Below are 22,627 nucleotides of genomic sequence, written 5' to 3'. Positions count from 1 at the left end.
CCCAAGGTTGAAATGAGAATTACCTGAGTTAATGTAAGTAAAATATTCAGAGTAGTGCTTGGCACATAGTAATAAGCACAAGGTAAGTTTTAAGTGTTTTTTAAATGATAATTAATATCATTATTTTTTTATTATTATGATCACCTCATGAGGGCTTTGCAAAGATTAAGTACATTTTATATATGTGAAAACTCTAAGAATGGGCTGATATGCAGTACATACCCAATAAATGTTAGCCATCATTATTAGTATTAATTGCACATACTAGGACTCAATAAATACGTGTTGAATCTGAATTTTTATGTGTGCGCTAATGTCACAACTGCTAGGGGTTTTTTTAGCCAGCATAAAAGAATTGTTATGGATTGGATCAAAAATATAAAATGCAAAAAATTTATCTGGACACCTCATTAGGAGGAAAGCAAAAAAGGAATTTACCGATATCAAAGGAATTTTATTGCATAACGACACTTGCCTTAGAGAAGATAACCACAATCGACCAAATGCAAACACCTTCCAGGATGCCAGAGCCCAGAGCTAAGTAATACAGAAAATAACAACAAGAACAACATCTGCTAACATTTACAGAGCACTTACTATGTACCAGGGCCCCTGCTAACACTCTCCCACACTCAATGTCATAGTTAATATTCTTAAGACCCCTAGGAGGCAGGGCCCCATTTGCCAGATGAGGAAACTGAAATTAGAGGTCACCCAGGCTGCCCAAGGTCACCCGGCTAGTTAGGGACAGACAGCGATGCCAGAACAAGGCTCTTCATCTCTACGCAAGTGGTTCCCTGCAGGTTGGACAGACCAGAAAAATCAAGAAAACTTTCAGAAACCAAAAAAAAAAAAAAAAAAAAAATTAAGACAGTTTTGTTTTTTCAATCCATTGATTATCATTTCATAAAAGAAAGGGCATTTCTTAATATGATGACAAGAAGGACAATCTCAGCATAAATCCAAGAAATGGAAGTGGCCTTATACCTAAATATGCATGCATGCGTGATTATGCGTGTGACACAACGGTCTTTGTCTTTCTCACGTCACCCCAAACCTGGGAAAACTTCACACACCTCTCTATGAATCAGCATTTGGGGATCACTGCTCTATCTTGTCCTGCCGTGATAAACCTAACACTCACTTTCATTCCCATTTCTAATTTGCAGGAAGTTTAATAATAGCTGTCTGAACGGTACTAAAAAGTTAAGAAGAAACGGGAATTAAATTAAGCCAGTTCTGAAGCCTGTCTAGGAAAAGGGCATTAGCAACTACAAAGCCACAGACTTTAGCACTGAGCACACCAAACCAAAGCATCTTGAGCCTTAAAGATGCTACCATGTTTTAAAACGTTGTTTCCGGGTCTGAAAGGCCTAGAGAGAAACCCCTCACGCCGATGAGCTCACGCAATTTGTCTTCCTGCCATGCCTATGCCTGTGTGAGCTCTGGGCTCAGGCCAGATCTTCCTTCAGCACTCTTCCTCTGCCACCCAAAGTTCAGAACTCATTCCCAGAAGAACACACAAAGGTTTTAAAAACCTTGTTGGGAGGATCAAAGTGCAAATAATTCTTCATTAGAACCTTTTCCCATAGCATGTGTCTTCCTAGGACACAGCCTTATGCATCAATATGACCAAAATGGGGTTTGCATAATCTAAATCCAGCAACTTCAGGTTCCTGAAGGCAAAAAGGACTGGGTTAAGAATGAAACTTGTCTCTCCTCATCAAACACTTGAATATCTGACTTAGCCCCAATGAAGGATACATAAATTCCTCTTTGGAGAGAGCCTGGTGGATACCTATTTTGAAAGGATTGCAAAAACAAAAATCAAACACCTTACCCTGAGTGAGATACAGTACTAAGGGACAAAGCCACACATATTCAAACAAATATTTATTGTGCCAGGCATTGTTCTAGGTCAGTGGTTCTAAAATGGGGGGTGATCCTGCCTACCATGGGACCTCTGACAATGTCTGGAGACATTTTCGATCGTCACAGGTGGAGGTGGCAGTACTGGCCTCTAGCAGGAAGAGGCCAGGGATGCTGCTAAACATCCTGCAATGCGCAGGACAGCTCTAGAGCAAAGAACTATCTAGATGGCCCAAAATGTCAATAGCAGTGAGGATGAGAAACTCTGTTCTAGGCTCTGGGGATACAACAGTGAACAAGGAACAGATAGAAATTCCTGCTCCCTTGGAGCTTGTAGTCTAGTGTGAAGAAACACATAATAAACATATTGGAAAATTATATGGTAGGTTATAACATAAGTACTATGGAAAAAATACAGCTGGGCAAGGAAGACTGAGATTTTAGAGGGATAGCAATTGTAAATTGGTGGTCAAGGAAGGCCACACTATCAGGGTGATGGGAATGATATTTAAACAAGACTCAAAGTTGGTGGCGGAGTAACGCTGTGGCTGTCTGGGCAAAGAATGTTCCAGGCCAAGGGAACAGCAAGTGCAATATACAAAAGCCCAGAGGTGGAAGGGCCTGGAGTCTTCCGGGAACAATGAGGAGACCAGCCTGGCTGGAGCAGAGGGAGCCAGGAAGGGGACAGCAAGAGATAAGGTCAGAGTTGACAGGCAGCCTGACCACATCAGCTGCCTTGTGCCATCTTCAGGAATTTGAGTTTTATTGAGAAAAACCAGAAGCCATTGGAGAGTCCTGAGCAGAGAATGACACGCTCTGACTTAAGGTTTAACACGGGGTTTCTTAATCTCAGTGCTATTAACAATTGGGGGTCCAGATAATTCTTTGTTGTGGGGGCTGTCCTGTGCTCTGTAGAATGTTTAGCAGCATTTCTGGCCTCTATCTACTAGAAGTCAGTAACGATCCCCTTCCATTGTGACAATCATAAATCTTTCCAGATACTGCCAAATGACCCCAGGGCAGGAGGCAAAATCGTCCCCTGGTTGAGAACCAGTTTTAAGAGGCACACTGTGGCTGCTTTCTTGAAAATCCACTAAAAGCAGATATGGGTAGAAAGCAGGAGACCAGGTAAGGGACTACTGCAATGACCCAGGCAAAGGGTGATGGTGACTTGGCCCTAAGGGGTAGCAGAGGAATTGGTGGGAAGTGGGCAGATTCTGGACATATTTTCAACTTTAACAGATCATCTGGAGGAATCCAAGTGACAGACAAAATAGCCACAGCATTCTTAACCTTTTAATTTCAACTTTTTCCATCCAAGACATACAAGAGGTGAAGTGCCCCACTCAACAAAGACTTAAGACAACAGCCCTTTAAAAGTCACACAACAGATGTCGATGACAATACCATTAGACAACTGTGGAAAACAGTATAGGGAAAGGTTGCCAACTCCATATATTTATTCACAGATTTTATTTAACTGGTTTATTTCAAAGTGCATGTGTCTGCTTCACATACAAGTTTTACAACAACTTTTTTAATTTAGCCTTCCTCTCCATGCTGGTTCAGGCCCGCACCTGTTTCTAGCATCAACGTGTGAAGCCATTTCTTCCCACGTACCCACATTTTCCCCTGACACGTGCTTGCTAGCTAGCTACCGAGGATGTTCACCCTTGCAAGAAATTTTTGCTGACTTTTATAAAGAACAGGCCCCCATCCTTCAACATGAGTTTTGTGGCACTCATTTGGGTTTTTCCAGATGGTATTTTCCTCACTCTCTCAAACTCATTTAATGTTATGTATCAGTTACCATCAAAAATGTTCCAAACAGTCCAGTTAATTCATTTCTTTCAGGATTTCACACACACTCACTCCCTCATTCTGGCCATGTAAGCATTTGCTTATAGAAGCAAAAGCAGAGACTGCTCAGTAAAACACTGGTCCCTTCAGCCGAATGCAGATAATGCCCCAATGAGCATAACCAACAATACCCTTTACACACTATTACTCAAAACCCCCAGCCCCCAACACACACAATCTATGCTCACACACAAAACAGCCATTATGAAGAAAAACCACCAACTAAAGGCTGGTTTTATGCGTCTAACTGCTTAGGAGGTTTCCTTCCAATCTGTGTTAAGCATCTACAAAGAGGCTGCTTCAGCAACTGCAGTCAGTAGGTCTGCTGTGCCCAGATTTTCTTCCCCAACTTGGATTCAGATGCCTGCCACAGTCCTGAAGGAAAGAACCCTGGCTCCACTGTCCACTAGAGCAAGAACCAGCAGGGTGCTCTCCAGAAGCAAAGACTACACCACCTCACTTCCTGATTCAGTTGCCCTTTTTCATTCACCCTGATTTCTGGACCCGCTTCTCCTCCACCAGCCAGGCCCATTCACCCAGGCCCTGCCCACAGTGAAGGGCAGGGCAGGGCGGGTTAGACGTGGGCAGAGCAGGGCTGTATGCGTCCTTATCTCATCTCACAACCGAGACGGGGGAAATAAACCCTTCCCTGCTATCACAGCCTCAACTGACCATCACCCTTTTAGTAAACACTGGAAATGAGAAGTGCGAGGTATCCCGAGTGGACACAGGAAGATAATGAGAAAGGAAGACACTCGTTCCACTCCAACAGACAAGTAGGAATGCAGGCAGCAAAAGAGGGTAGCGCAAAGAAAGGAGGCATTCGAGGTTGTAGGGCGCCAGACCAGCAGGTATCTTCACTCCTCTTCTACAAAGTTTTTGAAGTCCCCAACGAATTAAACACGTGTCGCTGCCAAGCAGGGGACGCTCCCAATAACCCCCAGGCCCAAGGTTCCCCCCACCACCCCCGCTCAGAGAAGGCCTGGATGCGAATGGGACTGTATTTCCAGGGAGCTTAACCTGGACTAGGAGACACGCCCACCCGCTGCCCCGCTGCCCCGGCCCCTCCTGCGCCCGCGAGCAGCGGTCTGGAAGGTGAGAGGCGGGGCCCAAGGAAACCTCACCTGGAAGCGGCTGGGGGCTGGTTTTCCCAGAGGGGCCGGACTCCTAAGGGGCGACTACAAGCGAGCTAATTGCTTCCCTCCAACGTCGCATCTCAATCCACAGAGAGCTTTCCCTCTCCTAGCCCTCCTCAGCCCGCTGGGATCTTAAGAAAAGGGGTCCACTAGAAACTCTATTTCCCTCATCCCACCGGGACAGCGTCCCAGCGCGGCGCTCCTCCTCCCCCTTCTCCCGCCAGGTCGCTCCCCAGCCCCCACCCAGTCTCAGCAGCTGGCATCCCCGGCCGAGGGTCCCCGCGCCTGGATGCGCCATCCCCGGCGGCCCGTGGCGCCCCGAAGTGCGCTCAATAGGCGCCTCCTAGAAGCGCACTAGCCGGGCGGGCGCGGGGGGCAGCTCGCCCTCTGCCCCGGGGCAAGGGCACGGGGTCCTTGTCCCAGAGCTCTGACGACCGGCTCTCCTCGCCCCAGAGTGGGAGACGCAGTGCCCCCCAGCCGTCCGCCGCGCCTCCTTCCAGCTGTCACCACTCACCTGCTCTTCAGGGGTTGACTTTTGAGTTCGTAATAGGTTTTGGGCTCTTCATGAAACTCCTCCCCGACTTCGAAATCCGGCACTATCCCGGATTCCGACTGCATGGCTCTCGCTTCCCGTCCTCCCACTGCTCGAAAGTAAGAACAGAGCCCGGGGGCGGAGGGAGGGTGGAGGGGCCTGGGTCCCCCGAGCCTTGCGCCCCCGCGCAGTGCCCAGCTCAGCCCGCTCGCCCGCGCGCCGCCGCCAGCCCCAGCGCGGTGAGTTTACACTCGCAGCCGGGCGGGAGGGGCCGGCGGCCGGGCGCTGCCTGGGAGCTGTAGTTCGGCCCGGGCCGGGCATCCCGGCTCGCCGCGGGAGCCGCTCCCGCGAAAACTACAGCTCCCAGAAGGCCAGGCGCCGGGAGGCAGCGTGCTGGACACCGCTAGAGCAACTCCTGTTTGGATTCATTGTCAATGTCAGCAGCTCCTCTCCCTCCTCTCTCCCCACTTGCTTCAAGGGTACAGACTTGGCTATTTAATATTAATAAGAACGGGCTCGGCCTGCTCTCCTACCGTCACCACCCCCCTCCCAGCTCAGACGTTTGCGAGGGCACGCCAAGTGCTTACTTTAAAAATAAAATAGTGAAGGGTTTGGGCGCTGAAAAGTTTTAGCGTTCAAGTCTGTCTTAAAATATAAATAAAAGGATTTCTATCAACCCGCATGCTTCCCTAGGCTGCTGCGACACATCAACTTGTCCTCGGATTGGAACAGCGTGGAGGAACTTTCCTGCACTTTGTAGTGAAAACGTTGTTGGAGATATTGGTTCCTTTCGTACAACTAACTCATTCGGGGCTTTTACAGGACTGTTCAGCCGCTGAATGGCTTTCTTTCCCCTTTATCCAATTAACTACTTCTAATGTAAAGCAGCACTTGAAAGATTCGGTTAATTTTAAAAGGCACAAAGTTACAAAACAGTGTCGTCGCTCTCTGCTTTTAATTTCTCAGTTGGCTGGGAGTTCAAATGAGATTGTCATAATATTTCAGGAGTGAAGTTATAGGGCACATAAACCGCACAAGTGTCAAACTTCGTAAACTTCCCAGCATCACTTAAGGAACAGAATTTTTTAAAACTCTCCTTTATGGCTCGTTTGTACTACCAGTCCTTCCCTCTGATTAGTTCCAGCAGCATGTGTACCTTCTTTTAAAAGTGTCTTGAGGCGTCAGACAGGCGGGATAGAGTTGCAGAGTGGCATTTGAAAGTATAAGATTCAGAGTTGAAATCTCAAGTCCTTCTAAGAAGCGCTGTGCAATCTTGAGCATGTCCCTTGATTCCTAAAAGCCACAATTTCTTCATCTGTAAAAGGAGATTGGCAAATCAGTTTTAGAAGGTGTTGCAAGGTCAAATGTAAGAGAAAGTTATTTGTACTCTATAAAATAGCTGCTCGGCCAGTGGTCGTTCTTTTCCTTATTAGATCTTGAAGATATTGCTTTCACGCTAACATCTCATCTTTGTGTTTGTGCTTTCAGAAGTAATAAACCAAATGATCATCCTATGAGAAAACTCTTAGGAGGCTACACTAATGAGTGGGCATCTCCTAGGAGTTGCTTGCACTTCTTTCCTTACAATGAAACATTTTAATTTCACATCAGAAAAGACCGCTGGTGGCATGGGTTGATTTTAGAGCTGGGAATCTCAAGGAGACTTAGAAAAACTACAGGAGGCACACTGTGTTGCAGTAGCAATTACCAAAATCCCATAATTAAATTTAGCCCCTAAATAGTGCTTTTAGGTCCTCTGCTATAACTATTAAAATATGACAGAATACCTGAGAACAACCCCTGAAGAGGCCAGGCCTAGTGGCCCACGCTTGTAATCGCAGCACTCTGGGAGGCAAGGCAGGAGGATGGCTTGAGCCCAGGAGCTGCTGTAAGCTAGGCTGATGCCACAGCACTCTAGCCTGGGCAACAGAGCAAGACTCTGTCAAAAGGAAAGGGGAAGGGGGAAGGCAGAAGGGAGAAAGGGGGAGGAGGAAGGGGGAAGGGGAAAGGGAGAGAGGGAAGGGATGAGGGGGGAGGAGGGAGGGGGAAGGGAAGAGGGGGAGGGGGAGGGGAGGAGGAGGGAAGGGAGAAAGGAAGAAAGAAAGAAGGAAGGAAGGAAGGAAGGAAGAAAGAAAGAAAATCACAATTAAAATAAAAAGAAAGTGAGCATTTTATACTCATGAATGTGGGATCCCAGATTCCTTGATAGACAGACTACTGGAAATCAGATGTCAAAAGTAAAGAAGGGTTAACTCTCTACCAGAGAAAGAACATGCAGTCTAGTTTCTAATCTGATCTGAGTTCTCAACTACCAGCACTCAGAGTATGGGAGGCAGGGTTGATTGTTTTAACAACTTGGGGATGTTACAGGCACTTACGGAGGATAGGCCAGAGACACTAAACATCTTGCACAATAATAAATTTGCTTGTCCAAATGTCAGTGGTATCCCTATTAAGAAACACTGGAGGCTTCTTAACCTTTTGGCTCACCAGAAGATTTTTAATCCAAGGAAATTTATGGATGCTCTCCTTAGAAAATACAGATGTAAACAAAACTCTGTGCATAATGTTGGTCTGCTGATCCCCTGAAGGGTATCACAGACTTCACGTGAGAACAGCGGCTTGCAACCTCTTTAGAAGTGTCGTGAAACAGTCCATTACATCATTTGTTCTATCAAACAGTGACCTACCAGACCTAAGGGACCAGCCTCAAAGTGGGGGCGGGGGGAAATTATCAGGAAAGCCAAGACCCTTGAACTAACCTTCAACTAAGTATATCTTCCAGAGAGATCTCTGGGGTGCAGAGGTCTGACTGAGGTTGCCCTGAGGTACACACAGATAGCTGCTATTTTCCCTTCTACACCTTTTTGTCTGGTCTCATCCTACTCTTTGTTCAGGAAAACTTCTTTTCCATTCCAAGTGGCAGGGTTATCCATCACAGTGCCATCTGCCACCCAACGGGAGTGGATATGTGACCCAATCCTGACCAATATGAGAGGGCTCCATTTCCTTGGCCACAGTGATTCCTCTAGGAATGGACAGGGACCCCTAACATGACTAGAAGTCCTCCTTGGGACTTTTCTGCTAGGGCAACTGAAGAAGGATATCTGATTTTTGGAAGCATGATGCTGGAAGGAAGAGAACCTGGAGCTACTTACTCTTGGCCACTTGGGGAAGCTGATTGAAGATGGGAGAGAATGAGATGAGATTAACAAAGAGAAACAGAAAAAAAGCAAAGATAAGAAGTAGAGAGAAAAATACAATAACATCGTTTCACTTCCTTGTTCCAACCATACCTGAAGTCAAATATCCTTGGACTTCCCAGATATATGAACCCTCCTGCCTTAAAAAATAGTCCCTTTTGCTGCAACTCTTTTGGTTTAAGTTTTTGTCACTTGCAACCACAAGAGCTCTGAGTAATCACCATAAAAACTTTCACTCCTTTAAATGGATAATTTTATGCAGACTGCCACACCATTAATCCAAATAACAAAAAGTTGGCCACCTGATAGATATCCCTTGTAATCTCTCTTCATTGAACCCTAGAGACAGGTACCACTTTCTAAAAATAGGTGATAAAAATCAAAAGTTCCATACATTTAAACTGAGGACGGTGTCTATTAAATGTACAAAAGCAATGACTAGAGATTATAATTATTGCCATTAATATTACTTGTATTTATGTAATACTTTACTTTTTATGTACACCTGTCATATGCACCTCTTATTTGAGCTCACAAAAATCCTGCAAAAATGGATAGGCCAGGGTCCCCATTTTACTATGCATTGAATATGTGGTAGGTGTGTACATGGCATTGTGTTAAGTACTCAGACTGCAAAAATATATTTGACCTCCTCCCTGCCCTCATGGGGCTCCCAGTCCAGGAATAGAGTCAAGGCTTGTATTAATAATACAATGAGAAACCACACACAAAGGAGCAATGCCAAGCAGCACATAACTGGTGTGTGATCAGTACTCTCATATCCTCTTAGCTCAACACCTATTTATGGAGCATCTACTCTGTGCCAGGCACATTGTGCCCTAGGTCTGGGGGAAATGGCAATGATGACACATATGTGGTTCCTGTACTCAGGACATGATCCCTGCCTTTTTAGGAATAAGAATGGACATGATTTAATGGATAGATAGATAAGTAAATGATACAAGTGTCTAAGAAAAGACCAACCACTGAGGGCAGGGATAGTAATGAAGAATTCTTGGAGGAGATATGACTAAGCTAGATCTTAAAAAGAAAAGACAACAAAAATCTAGGTATATGAAAACCAAATGTAATCAAGCCTCTAGATCTTGAGAGAGGAACATGTCAATGACACCACAAGGATACAATCAGACAACCCAGAGATTTAGAAATTCTGTGAGTCATTGAAAACATTATTCTAAAAGTAAATTGCATGAAATGAAGGGGAAGGAAGAACTGTTACAGGTTTTAAAAGATTTAAGAGACATATGAGGGATGTGAATTATATCTCAATAAAAGATAAATTGGAGGCAGGGTGCGGTGGCTCATGCCTATAATCCTAGCACTCTGGGAGGCCAAGGTGGTAGGTAGGATCGCTCAAGGTCAGGAGTTCAAGACCAGCCTGAGTAAGAGTGAGACCCCCGTCTCTACTAAAAATAGAAAGAAAATAGCAGGACAACTGAAAATATATAGAAAAAATTAGTTAGACATGGTGGCACATGCCTGTAGTCCCAGCTACTCAGTAGGCAGAAGGATCGCTTGAGCCCAGGAGTTTGAGGTTGCTGTGAGCTAGGCCAATGCCACAGCAGTGTAGCCTGGGCAACAGACTGAGACTGTGTCTCAAAAAAAAAAAAAAAAAGATAAATTGGAAAAAAAGAGTCATATCACTCAAATACATTGTGCAGACTTTATTTAGACTCTGATTCGAGCAAACCAAGTATAAAAATTCATTTTGAGGAAAACTGGAAGAGTTTGAACATGAACTAGAATTGAATGATATTAAAGAATTATTGTTAATTTTAATTGTGTGATAGTATTTTACTTATCTTATTTTTTAAGTTCTTGTCTATCAGAGATACATATAAAGTATTAATGGGTGAGACGATATGATATCTTGGAGCTGGCATAAAATACTCCATCTCCTGTCCATCTTTTCCCAAAAAGGCACGGGAAAGGAAAGGTGAAACGTGAATGGTAGAATGTTGAAGCTGAGTGACAGGTTGCTAGAATTCAATATACTGTTCTTTCTTAACTTTTATGTAAGTTTGAAAATTTCCATAATCAAATTTTTTTTTTACAAAGTGAAAAATAAGAGAGAGGAATCTATCATAATGACTTTTAAAAAATGTTTCCGATGAAATTAGATAAAAAGACACGTCATTCAAAAAAAGAAAACGGACATAAGGAAAATATGGAAACAGAGTTGTGCATAGTATGTTTGGAGAAAAGAGCTAACAGAAACTGACTATGGTTGATTTCAACAGAAAGGAATTTACTAAAAGGATACTAAGCAGCTCACAGACCCTTGGGAAGAGCAGCAGACCCTGGCATATAAACTGTGCAACTGGGAACAACTCTGGAATCTACGCCACAGAACTGGGCTAGTGAAGGCACCCCTGCATCACCCTGGTGTCACTAAACGTCACAGCTTGCACCTCTGGCACTGCACACAGGACACTGTCAAAATGCTGCCCCTGGGTACTGGATATAGCCACCACCTACCGCCAGAATGGATTCAGCAACGTCCTGACTACTTCACCTGTTTATCTCCCAGTCCAAGGTCAAGGCTTGATTTGACTGGTGGATCTAGGTTTTGTGCCCAAGTCCTAACTGCAAGAGATGCTAGCTACCCAAACCATTCAGCACCCTCTTTCTCTCACTACTTTAAAGACTGTAAAATTTAAAAAAAAAAAAAAAGAAAGAAAGAAAGAAAGAAAGAAACTATTTTGCAGCCTCCCTGGCAGCAATAGTCCATCGTGTGTTCAAAAACCAACAAATCTTCCTATTCTCCCCTCCCCCCACTTTTAAATATGAGATAATTCAATTTTTGTTTCTGTTATTTGCTATATATTCTAATGAGCACAAGAATGAACAGTAAAGTGGATATTCAGTTATCTAAAAGGGAGTGAGATAGGTCCAGATGAAGAACCATGTAAATAACAAAAAAGTACCAAGGAAACAGGATGATGGGGTGGGATGAGGAGATAGATGGTCAACAGGTGAGTTTTCTGCTCGATTCTCCCAGCATATGTTCTACGTGTTCTTTCCACTGCCAAGGCAGTGCAATATATGCCAAGATATGGGCTGGGCCCCAAGAAAACAATCTAAACTACACAAAATTTAGACATGAAGCATGTCAAATGGGAAGGTAATTCATTTTCGAGGCATAAATCTACTTAAGGGCTTTTTAGTATCCCTTTAACTTTTTGGATAATAGATTTCTTTGAGAATATGATGAAAGCTGTAGACCTTCTTACCAGGAAAAAAGTGCCCATTCACAATGTCATTTGCAAGTTCAGAGGTGCCAAGGACCACCCTGCGGTTACCTGTTGCTCCTCCTGGAGTCTGTGGATCCTGATCTACTAGCTTCTAAATATATTGTTTTTGTGGGTGCTGGAGCAACTAGAGAGGGCAGGAGAGCGGAGTGCTGTGTTGTGTAGACCAGGAAAGGAAAGTGTTATCTCGAAGTGTTGTCCACAAGCCATGTCTATCAAAATTACTTGTGAGAACCCATTAAAATGCAGATTTCCAAGCCCAGAATCAGAACTACTAAATCAGACTCTCCAAAGGGTGGGGATTGAGAATCTGCATGTTTAGCAAGCTCCCCAGCTAGTTCTTATGCACATGGAAATTTTAGAACCACCACTTTAAGGGATGACACCAAGCCAGGCTGAAAGAAATCACAGCAAAAAGGAAGGCACCAACATGAAGCTAGAAGGTAAAAAGAAGATGATTAAAAAATAATCCAAGGTGAAGTTGAAGCTTAGGTGTGAATATAAAAGGCAACATAAAAAGATTGGGAAAGGATTGGCTGAGATGTGGAGGGTGACTTAAATGATGTAGGAATGACATTGTAGTAGGTCTCAAGCGTAGCTGATTGCAGTGGAGCAATTACGAAGAGTCGATAAGGTTAAGAGCTGAGCAGTGAGTGTGGGGATGGTTTTACCTTGCTTAAAACACTTAAGTGCCTTTGCAGCTCATGAACCCAAAAGCCAAACAGATGGCAACAGGTAATTGTCACCCCAGAGCTACCAAGGCGGGGGAAAGAGTAGCTGGACCCTAGTGTGAGACCCGGGTGACTCCAAACCCAATGCTGAGCAGAAACTGAGGGTTGTGCTTTTAATTCTTGTCCCAAAGTGTCTGAGCTCACAAGGTTGGTGCAAGAAGGCAAACACAAAACATTTCATGAGATAATATTGCAAAAGAAGGAATATAAATTCCAAAGCGGGCATTTCTGCTTCTCTGTCTTCCTTTAAATAGCTGCTAAAGTGAAGTTACTTGCTTTTATGTAAAATATTTTAAATAGACATTTTTATATTAGAAAAGTAATAATATTTCAAAAATTAGAAAATGCAGATAAGTAAAAAGAAAAAAAATTAACATCCATAATTCCACTATTCAGAGATATTCATACCTTGGCATATGCCCTTTCAATATGTTCATATGTTCACATATATAATGTATGTCTAAAGAACTATTCAAAACGAGATCACGCTGAATATACTGCTTTGTCACTGACTTTTCCCCTTCATGTATTTATTGTGAGTGGTTTCCCGATCTGTAATACTTTTCATTATATAAATGTACTAAAATTTATTTTTCTAATCTCCACGTTGTTGGACTTTTAGATTGTTTCCAAGATTTCACTATTATAGGTAAAGATAATTTCACTATTTTCCTAATAGCTAAATCTTTGCTCCCATCCACTATAATTTTCTAAAAATTGAATAGCTAGGCCAAAAAGCACACCTACTTTTGAAACTTGCACCAAGAGGGATCTTTCCTGAACACAAATCTCACCTTGCCTTTTCCCTGTTTGAAACCCTTTCGGGATTCCCACTGCTACGGAATAAAGGCCAAGTTCTTTAACCCTGGACATCCAGCTCTCTCTCCATGTCCTGGTTCCACCCACCCTTCTCTTATCCTCTTAGGTCACTCCTTGATTTTCATATTAAGCAACTGCAATAACCCCAAATGCTTGAAGTTCCCAGAATTTGACAGACTGTTTCTCTCTGTCTGGAATTTTTTTTTTCTCTTCCCCTTTGGCCTGACACAATTATTTAGACTTTAAAACTCAACTCAAGTTTTATCTTCCTCAGGAAGCTTTGTCCAACCCTACCAAACTTCAGCAGATGCCCAGAAGGGTTTAAGGGCCCCATTCCTAAATCCCTCAGATACATCATCTGCAGTTCATTGTATTATAATTATCTGTTTATCTTTCCATACACATCCACCATCACCACCAGGAAACACGCATACCCCATCACCCCTACCCTTCCCCAAACTGTGAGCTTCTACAGGGCTGGGACCGTGACCATGATAGATATTCAAATCTGTCCCATTAAATGAAGGAATGGATTCGCCATAAGTAAAAGAAAATATGTTTTCTTTCCACAGGGGTTGCACTAGTTTACAGTCCCACCAGCAGTGTATGAGTGTTCCTGTCTCTCTGCATCCACGCCAACATGTTGTTTGGGGACTTTTTGATAAAGGCCATTCTCACTGGAGTTAAGTGATATCTCATTGTGGTTTTGATTTGCATTTCCCTGACGATTAGAGATGTTGAACATTTTTTCATATGTTTGTTAGCCATTTTTATATCTTCTTTTGAAAAATTTCTATTCATGTCCTTTGCCCACTTTTTGATAGGGTTGTTTGATTTTTTCTTACTGATTTTCCTGAGTTCTAAATAGATTCTTGTTATCAGTCCTTTATCTGATGTGTAGTATGCGAAAACCTTAAACAGATTCAAGTAGACCTACCATTCGATCCAGCAATCCCATTATTGGGCATCTACCCAGAAGAACAAAAGTCATTCTATAAAAAAGACACCTGCACCCGAATGTTTATAGCAGCACAATTCACAATTGTAAAGATGTGGAAACAACCCAAATACCCATCAATTCATGAATGGATTAGCAAAATGTGGTATATGTATACCATGGAATATTACTCAGCTATTAGAAATAATGGCGATATGGCATCTCTTTGGTTCTCCTGGAGATAGTTGGAACCCATTCTATTAAGTGAAGTATCCCAAGACTGGAAAAATAAGCACCACATGTACTCACCAGCAAACTGGTTTCCCTGAGTGCACATTTGGGAATAACACCAATTGGGTATCGGACAGAGGTGGGGGCTGGGGGGAAGGGATGGGTGCATAACTACATGATGAGTACGATGTGCACTGTCTAGGGAATGGACACGCTTGAAGCTCAGACTCGGGGGGATGGGGAGCATGGGCAATATATATAACCTGAACTTTTGTACTCCCATAATGAGCTGAAATAAAAATAAAAAAGAAAATAAGTTTTCTAACAAAGTCATATTGGCTCCTTTTTATTAATATAATGATAACAAGGATAACGCAAATGAAAATGGGATTTTCACTCAGTTTTCCACAGTGTTCATGTGTACATTAGGCAAATATTGATTGAACAAAATAACTAACTTCTCTTCCATCACGAGGGCTCTGTCCTGGTCTGAACCGATTTCTCAGGGTAGAAGTTAGCCTATCCCAGTGGTATTGCTGATAAGGAGGCTGAGATCTCTTCATTAAAACAAAAGCAGACACGTTAGCACTTGCTACTGGGTGATTTGGAGAAATATCATGCTGGAAAATAACTGAATGAAGCATATTTAGCACTTATTAAGGTACTAAAATCGGAAACAGAAATAAGCCAAGATGCGTGCACAGGTCCTGTTGTGAAGGTTACAGGAAGAAACCTCAAGGGATTTGATGTTCCCATCCATGTTAACACAAAAAGTTGTTGGAAAGTTTTAAGAGACAAGTACTCCTTTCTTGGGTTACAGATAAAAATATATTCATCTATGTTTCCCCCTAGAACCCAGCATGGAGTAGGTGCTCAAAGAACTGCTGTTGAACTGATTTGCCAAAGTTGTATGCTAAAATATGAAGATCCAGGGGTCAAAGGCAAAGAAGTTAGAAAACCAGAGAACTTCCTGCCTAGGGGCAAGTGAAGAAAGAAAGTTACCCAGGAGTTTACCTCTTAGAGATGGATTAGAGTGACTACCAGATGGTCAGAGGACTATAAATGAATTAATACTTGTAATGCACATAGAACAGTGCTTGACACATGACAGCATCATACAAGGTTTTTGTAAAATAAATAAATATTTTTTAATCATTTAACAAATATCCATTTACCTGGTGGTGCTATCTGTAAGTAAACAAATATCCATTTATTTACGTGGTGCTAGTCACATACTGAGAAAGACTAGTTAACGGATCCAGCTAAGTGTTTCAAAAGTTTGTTCAATTTAGGCAAAACTAAAGAGAGTTTTAAAAGGTATACCAATAGTCTGGCCTCCTTTTCTGCATGAGAAGTGCACACTGGCTGGGTTTAAACCTTGGCTTCACCCCTTTCTGGCTGATGGATAGCTAAGATACATAATTCACCCTAATTCTCAATTTATTTATTTGTAAAAAGGGGATGATACAACCACACTGGTTGTTGTGAGGATAAAGAAATCAATATAATTGTCCAGAACTAGTAAGGACTATTGGCTAATTTCATATTATTATCATTAGAGAAAAGAATACTTTCTATTTCTTATGTCATTTCTCTTTTGGCTTAATTTCTTTTTTTTTTTTTTTATTTCAGCTTATCATCATGGGGGTACAAAAGTTCAGGCCACATACACTGCCCATGTCCTGCCCATCCCCCTGAGTCAGAACTTCAAGAGCGTCCATTCCCCAGACAGTGCGCATTGCGCTCATCATGTAGTTATACCCCATCCCCTCCCCCCACTCCCCCACCTCAGTCCGATACCCAATTGGTGTTATTCCCAAATGTGCACTTAGGTGATCATCGGGAAAACCAATTTGCTGGTGAGTACATGTGGTGCTTGTTTTTCCATTCTTGGGGTATTTCACTTAATAGAATGGGTTCCAACTCTATCCAGGAGAACCAAAGGGACTCCATATCACTGTTATTTCTTATAGCTGAGTAGTACTCCATGGTATACATATACCACAATTTACTAATCCACTCATGAATTGATGAGCATTTGGGTTGTTTCCACATCTTTGCAATTGTGAATTGTGCTGCTATAAACATTCGGGTACAGGTGTCTTTGTCATAGAATGACTTTTGTTCCTTTCTTGAAAGAACCTTTTCTTATCATTATGAAACATATCACACGTATGGAAAGTGCATAAAACATAAATGTATTCTTTTACAAATGATGACACGTGCCCACTCACAACTTCCTCTCTCCAAGAGGTAAACACTTCTGTGGTAATTATTTCCTTCTTTTCTTTTATAGTTTTAACACCTTAATATGCTTCCCCAAGCAATGCAGTTTATTTTTTGCTATTTTTGGATTTATTATAAGTGAAATTGTGGTCACCAGCTCCCAATGATCCTGGCCTCCTAGGAGTATTTTTCCACATTGAATCGGGGCTGATCTGTGTGACCAACTCCCAAGGCTAGGTCGTAACAGGTTATGGAGGTTTCTGCCTGGTCTTTTCCAACTGGTCACTCTGGGAAGAGCCAGAAGGAAGCTCAAGCAGTTGTGTGAAGAGGCCCACGTGGATAGGAACTGAGGCTTCCCACCAGTACCCAGGGCCAACTCACCAGCCTTGTTATTGAGCAACCTTTGAAGTGGATCCTCTAGCCCTGGTCAAGCTTTCAGATGACAGCAGCCCAGAAGACATTTGGCTGCAGCTTCATGAGCAACCCTGAGCCAGAACTGCTCTAAGCCACTCTTGAATACCTGACCCACAGAAACCATAAACAACAAAAGATTTTTGTTGCATTATGCCAAGAAACTTTAGAGTAATTTGCTATGCAGCAGTAGATAACTAACTAGGAGTTATACTGAAAAAAATCTTTTGTATCTTGATTCTTTTACTCAACTTTTTTAAAAAGATTCATCTATGATACTGTGTGCAGCTTAGTTTATTTACTTTCATTACTCTATAGCACTCCATTGCATGGATCTGTTTTGGTTTAATTTTCATAAACATTTCCATATGTGGAGGAAATTCTTAACCTGTACAGCTAGAAAAGGGATACTTTTTGATTTGGGGGCAGGAAAGGATAAATAGCATTTGATCACCTTTAAGGCCAAATTTATCAAATTTATCATCAGTGTTTTAATAATCCAAATATCTTGAATCACTAAAACAAGAACTTTTTTTGAATGATCCTTACCTTTTTTCATACCAACATAGTTGGCATCCTGAGTGACAACCTCACTAGTCCTTCTATATTATGTCAAGTAGTCCCTGAACTTCTCTTTCTCTGAAATAGAGATCAGAAAGGGATAGGGTAGAGACAGGCACTGTCTTCTGGAATATATTTTCCTCTGACTGATTAAACCAAAGCAAACATGTTAGCTGCTGCAGACTAAGAAAGGCATGTTTTCTTAACGTTTAAGTTGTTCAGTCAAGCAAGAGTCCTGAGCAACGTCAATCCACAGCCGCCTGAACAACTCTGCAGCTGTTTCAGTAGGACACACAGATTAACAAAGCAACTGGGACTGCAAGCCAGTTACCTGGTGAAAAATTAATTAAGAATAAGAATTCCATTACCAGGAATCTATACTACAGAAATATTCTCACAAAGGTACAAAGATGTACACACAAGAATTTCCATTGCAATATTTTTCATAATATTGAGAAACCGGATCTGTGGCATAGGGAATATAGATAAAGTATGATGCATCCTTACAATTGAATGCTATGCAAGTGTTAAAATAAATAAATAAATAAATAAGATTGAGCTCTATGAGCTGATGTAGAAAGACATCCAAAGCAAATTCTACATGAAATAAAAAAGCATGTTGCAAAACAATATATGTCAATTCTATTTGCATTTACTAAACAAACTGTGTGTGCATATGTGGGTCTGGGTGTGTATAATGCTTAGGTAGATTATTAAACTATTGACAGCTACTATTGGGGCTGAAAAGGAATATAAAGAAATTTCATTTTCAAAGTCACACTTTTTTAATGTTTTATTTTGTTACAATGTATACCTATGGCTTTTAAAAGCAGGGGCAATGAAGGAATGGTAATATTTAAATATGCCATTTAAATCAGTGATAAGAATGCTATGATTCTGGTGAGAAAAAGCGATAAACTATAGACTTAACCCTTAGGATTCTCTTTAGTGCTTGAAGAAGGTCTTCTTTTATCTAATCTTCCAAATTATTTCTACCATTAGTCAAAGAGCCATGAAAACCAGACAGCATAAAAAGGCTGAGCAACAAGTGTATACTTATCTCCAAACTTATCAAGTTGTATACATTAAATATGTATAGCCTTTTTGTGTGTTAGTCATAACTCAATAAAGCATTTCTTTAAAAAAAAAAAAAAAGGCTGAGCAATAAGTCAGTAGAGCATATGTTGCCTGTATTACTCTTTATTACCATTTGTGATTTATTTATTTATTTGTTATTTTTTGAAACAGAGTCTCACTCTGTTGCCTGGACTAGAGTGTCATGTGGCGTCAGCCTAGCTCACAGCAACTTGAAACTCCTGGGTTCAAGCAATCCTCCTGCCTCAGTCTCCCAAGTAGCTGGGACTACAGGCACACAACACCATGCTCGGCTAATTTTTTCTATTTTTAGTAGAGATGGGATCTCGCTCTTGCTCTTGCTTGGTCTCGAACTCCTGACCTCAAGCGATCCTCCCACCTCGGCCTCGCAGAGTGCTAGGATTACAGGCGTGAGCCACTGCACTTGGTCTAACCATTTGGGTTTAAATTTCACAAATAATACATGTTAATTTTAGAAGAATTGGAAAATACTACAATGAACAAAAAAAATATTTGTAATTAACCCACCAGAGAGATATGCTTTTATCATTTTTAGACATTTGTCCAAACTTATTCCTACTGTTTCTCTCTCTCTCTCTCTCTCTCTCTCTATATATATATATATACACACACACACATACACACACACACAAACTGTTCTTTTCAAAGTAAGGGACAATACTGTATGCACTGCTTTGTGACTTGTTTTTCTTCGTATATTTTAAATAGCTTTTGATATTAAAAATATACTCATATGAGGATTATGCCTATTCCATTACATCAAGAACAAATAAAATGATTATGAATCCCGCTTGGATTTATAGGTAAACTCTTACGGGTTTTCAAATGCCTAAAACATTTGCGAGAAATTTTATGCAAAATGTATGAGCATTTTTCTAGAGGGAGAGCCTGTAGCTGTCCTCAGATTCTCTAGGGTTCTATAATTAAAGAAAAAAAAAAAGAGTTGACTCATTGGATGATGGGGCCGTGGAAGACGCAGGGGGATTTATCTAACCAATCCCTTCTTGATCATCTTGCTTGTTTCCAATTTTCACCACCATAAACAGTGCTACAAATAAATTGAGGAGTTTTCAATTTTGCTGTTCTGTAAAACATGAGAGGCACAAAGTACTGCGATATCACTGAGTCTCCACAAGTTTAAAAATAGGCGAATGTGCTGCAGTTCCCCCATCTATACAGAAGGCATTCTTTTGGAGGCATCAGAGAAGAGATTAGACACCCTCAGGCACTGAAACCCCACCAGCACAATTAAACAAAGCCTGTCGTATGCTGTCAAACCCAAGACATTGATAAGCAGAAGAAATGCAGAAAGTTGAGAAAATTCATAGTAGAAAGTGAGAGAGAGAGAAAGATGGAAACAGGGAGAGAAGAGGGAGTAAATTAGTGCAGCGAACACCCTTTTTAACATTTTTTTTTAATTTCAAAGTATTACGGGGGTACAAAAGTTTTTGGTTACATGGATCGCTTTTGTAATGCTTGAGTCAGGGTTAAAACTGTGCCCGTCACCCAGATAGTGCTCATTGTACCCGTTAGGTGGATTTTTGCCCATCCTCTCCTCCCCCTTCCCCCCCTACTTGATTTCCGTTGAGATTTACTTCACTCTACCCACATGTGTGCTCATCAGTTAGTTCTAATTTAATAGTGAGTATATGTGGGAACACTCATTTTTGATTGTTCCATTTCTATTTCTTCTTTCCTTCTCTCCCAAGAGTGCCTCTGTTTGCCTCTGGGGGGCTGCCCAGCCCCCATCCCAGGCGGTAGTAGTAGGGCTGCCAATCTACATACAGTACCCAGCTCTGTCTGGTCAGAAGAGTGAGTTGCTGATCCAAGCCAGACCAATAAACCTTTCCATCCCAGAAAGCCAAATCTTCTACTGAGAAACCCTGGAAGGAAAGGCTGTTGGAGCCGTCACCCAATAGCACCACCCTACAGAATCAACCCACGAGTTCTTGTGGCAGAGATCTGTCAAGGACCCCTGGTTTCTGCCGGACCCCAGACACAATTGTTCAACTATTCCTTCTGGATTCTGAGCTACACAATATTCTGTCAACTAATTCCATTTTCTTACGTTAGCAAGAGTCAGCATCTATAGTTTGAACAAGAAAAATCCTAGTACAATTAGAATTGGACTCACAGGGTTACTCCTTGATTTTTTGTTGTTGTTGAAAATAAAAATACAAACATATACTCAGGCCTAATAAGGCCAAAACATTTGGCTAAGGTCTCACAACTATTTGCCATAGAAGTGGAACCAGACACAGATCTCTCTTCAATAAAATGGAAAATTCTTTTTTTTTTTTTTTTTTTTGAGACAGAGTCTCGCTTTGTTGCCCAGGCTAGAGTGAGTGTGGTGGCGTCAGCCTAGCTCACAGCAACCTCAAACTCCTGGACTTAAGCGATCCTACTGCCTCAGCCTCCCGAGTAGCTGGGACTACAGGCATGCGCCACCATGCCCGGCTAATTTTTTCTATATATATTTTAGTTGGCCAGATAATTTCTTTCTATTTTTAGTAGAGACAGGGTCTTGCTCTTGCTCAGGCTGGGAAATGGAAAATTCTTGAGGTCTTGAGCAGTGAATACTCCATCGCTAAAGCAGAGATAGACACACAATAGGTATTCAATAACTGGTTTTTGTTAATGTTTTGTAGTTGTTGTTACTGTTTCCTGACTTAAAAACAAAGAGAGATATCCAAGACATACTGGTAAATAAAAAAGCAAATTGCAAAATACTATGTATTGCATGATGCTATTTTTGTAATTTAAAAATACAGTGTCATATTTATATTTGCATTGTATAAAAAATGATCTAAAATTATGTTCCACACCTCACCTGTTAAGAGTAGTTAACTCTGGCAGGGGAGGTGAAATGGGCAAAATTTTTTTAATATTTCAGTGTTATTTGAATTTTTTGCAATTTAAATATATCAGTTTTGCAATCAGAAAATAGTTTTTTAAATTAAGGAAAAAGAAGGAGGGAAAAGAGAGAAAAAAGAATGAAAAAGATATAAAGATGAAAGAGAAAGAAGTAAAAAGAAAGAAAAAGAAAGGGACGAGGAGGCAAAGGGCAATGACACGCCCTGGTGGTACTCTGTCCTAGATACTTACTATGGTGACCATCAGGCCTGTTCACCAATATCCCTTTTTCCTCCTTCCAGGAACATGGCGAGATTGAACTTCCCACAGTCTTGAAGCTAGGCCTGGCCGTGTGTCTTGCTTGGGCCAAGGAAATGTGAATGGAATGTGAAAATGTGAATCTGTGTGTTGTATCCAGGCAGACGCTTTGAAGTGCCGACGTGTGATTCATCCCATTCTCCTCCCTTGTCCACCAAAATCACTGATGGTAGCGACTCTTTACGGTCCCAGAGCAAGGATGACATGGAACAGAGGCCCCCACAAACTCATGGTGGACATGGAGCACATGTTAGAAATTAACCTTTATTCTAAGCCACTGAGATTTAGGGGTGTGTATTTTGTTGGCCTCAGGATAGCAAGTCTAGCCTGGGGTAGATGTACCCTAAAGCAGGAGGATATAGCATTGCCTTATAAGATCTCTGTTATGGACTGAATGTTTGTATTTCCCCCCGCCCCCTGCCAAATTCATATGTTGAAGTCCTAACCCTAATGTGATAGTATTTAGATATGGGGCCTTTGGGAGGTAATTAGGTTTAGATGAGGTCATGAGGGTGGGGTCTTCAGGATGGGATTAGTGCCCTTATAGGAAGA

At 41.8% G+C, this 22,627-nt stretch overlaps 1 protein-coding gene across 4 annotated transcripts in view; it reads right to left on the bottom strand.

Moving 5' to 3' along the window:
* Window positions 1-5,483, bottom strand: part of MITF (melanocyte inducing transcription factor) — a 209,850-nt gene extending 204,367 nt beyond the window's left edge. For all 4 annotated transcript variants that reach the window (XM_069473794.1, XM_069473796.1, XM_069473795.1 and 1 more), the window contains exon 1: window positions 5,380-5,483. In XM_069473794.1, the coding sequence (XP_069329895.1) occupies window positions 5,380-5,483 (104 nt within the window). The remainder of the gene's footprint in view (window positions 1-5,379) is intronic.
* Window positions 5,484-22,627: the final 17,144 nt, after the last annotated feature.

This window comes from Eulemur rufifrons, chromosome 7 (assembly GCF_041146395.1).
Source record: "Eulemur rufifrons isolate Redbay chromosome 7, OSU_ERuf_1, whole genome shotgun sequence".
Taxonomy (NCBI): Eukaryota; Metazoa; Chordata; class Mammalia; order Primates; family Lemuridae; genus Eulemur; species Eulemur rufifrons.
This window is presented reverse-complemented; position numbering and strand designations above follow the sequence as displayed.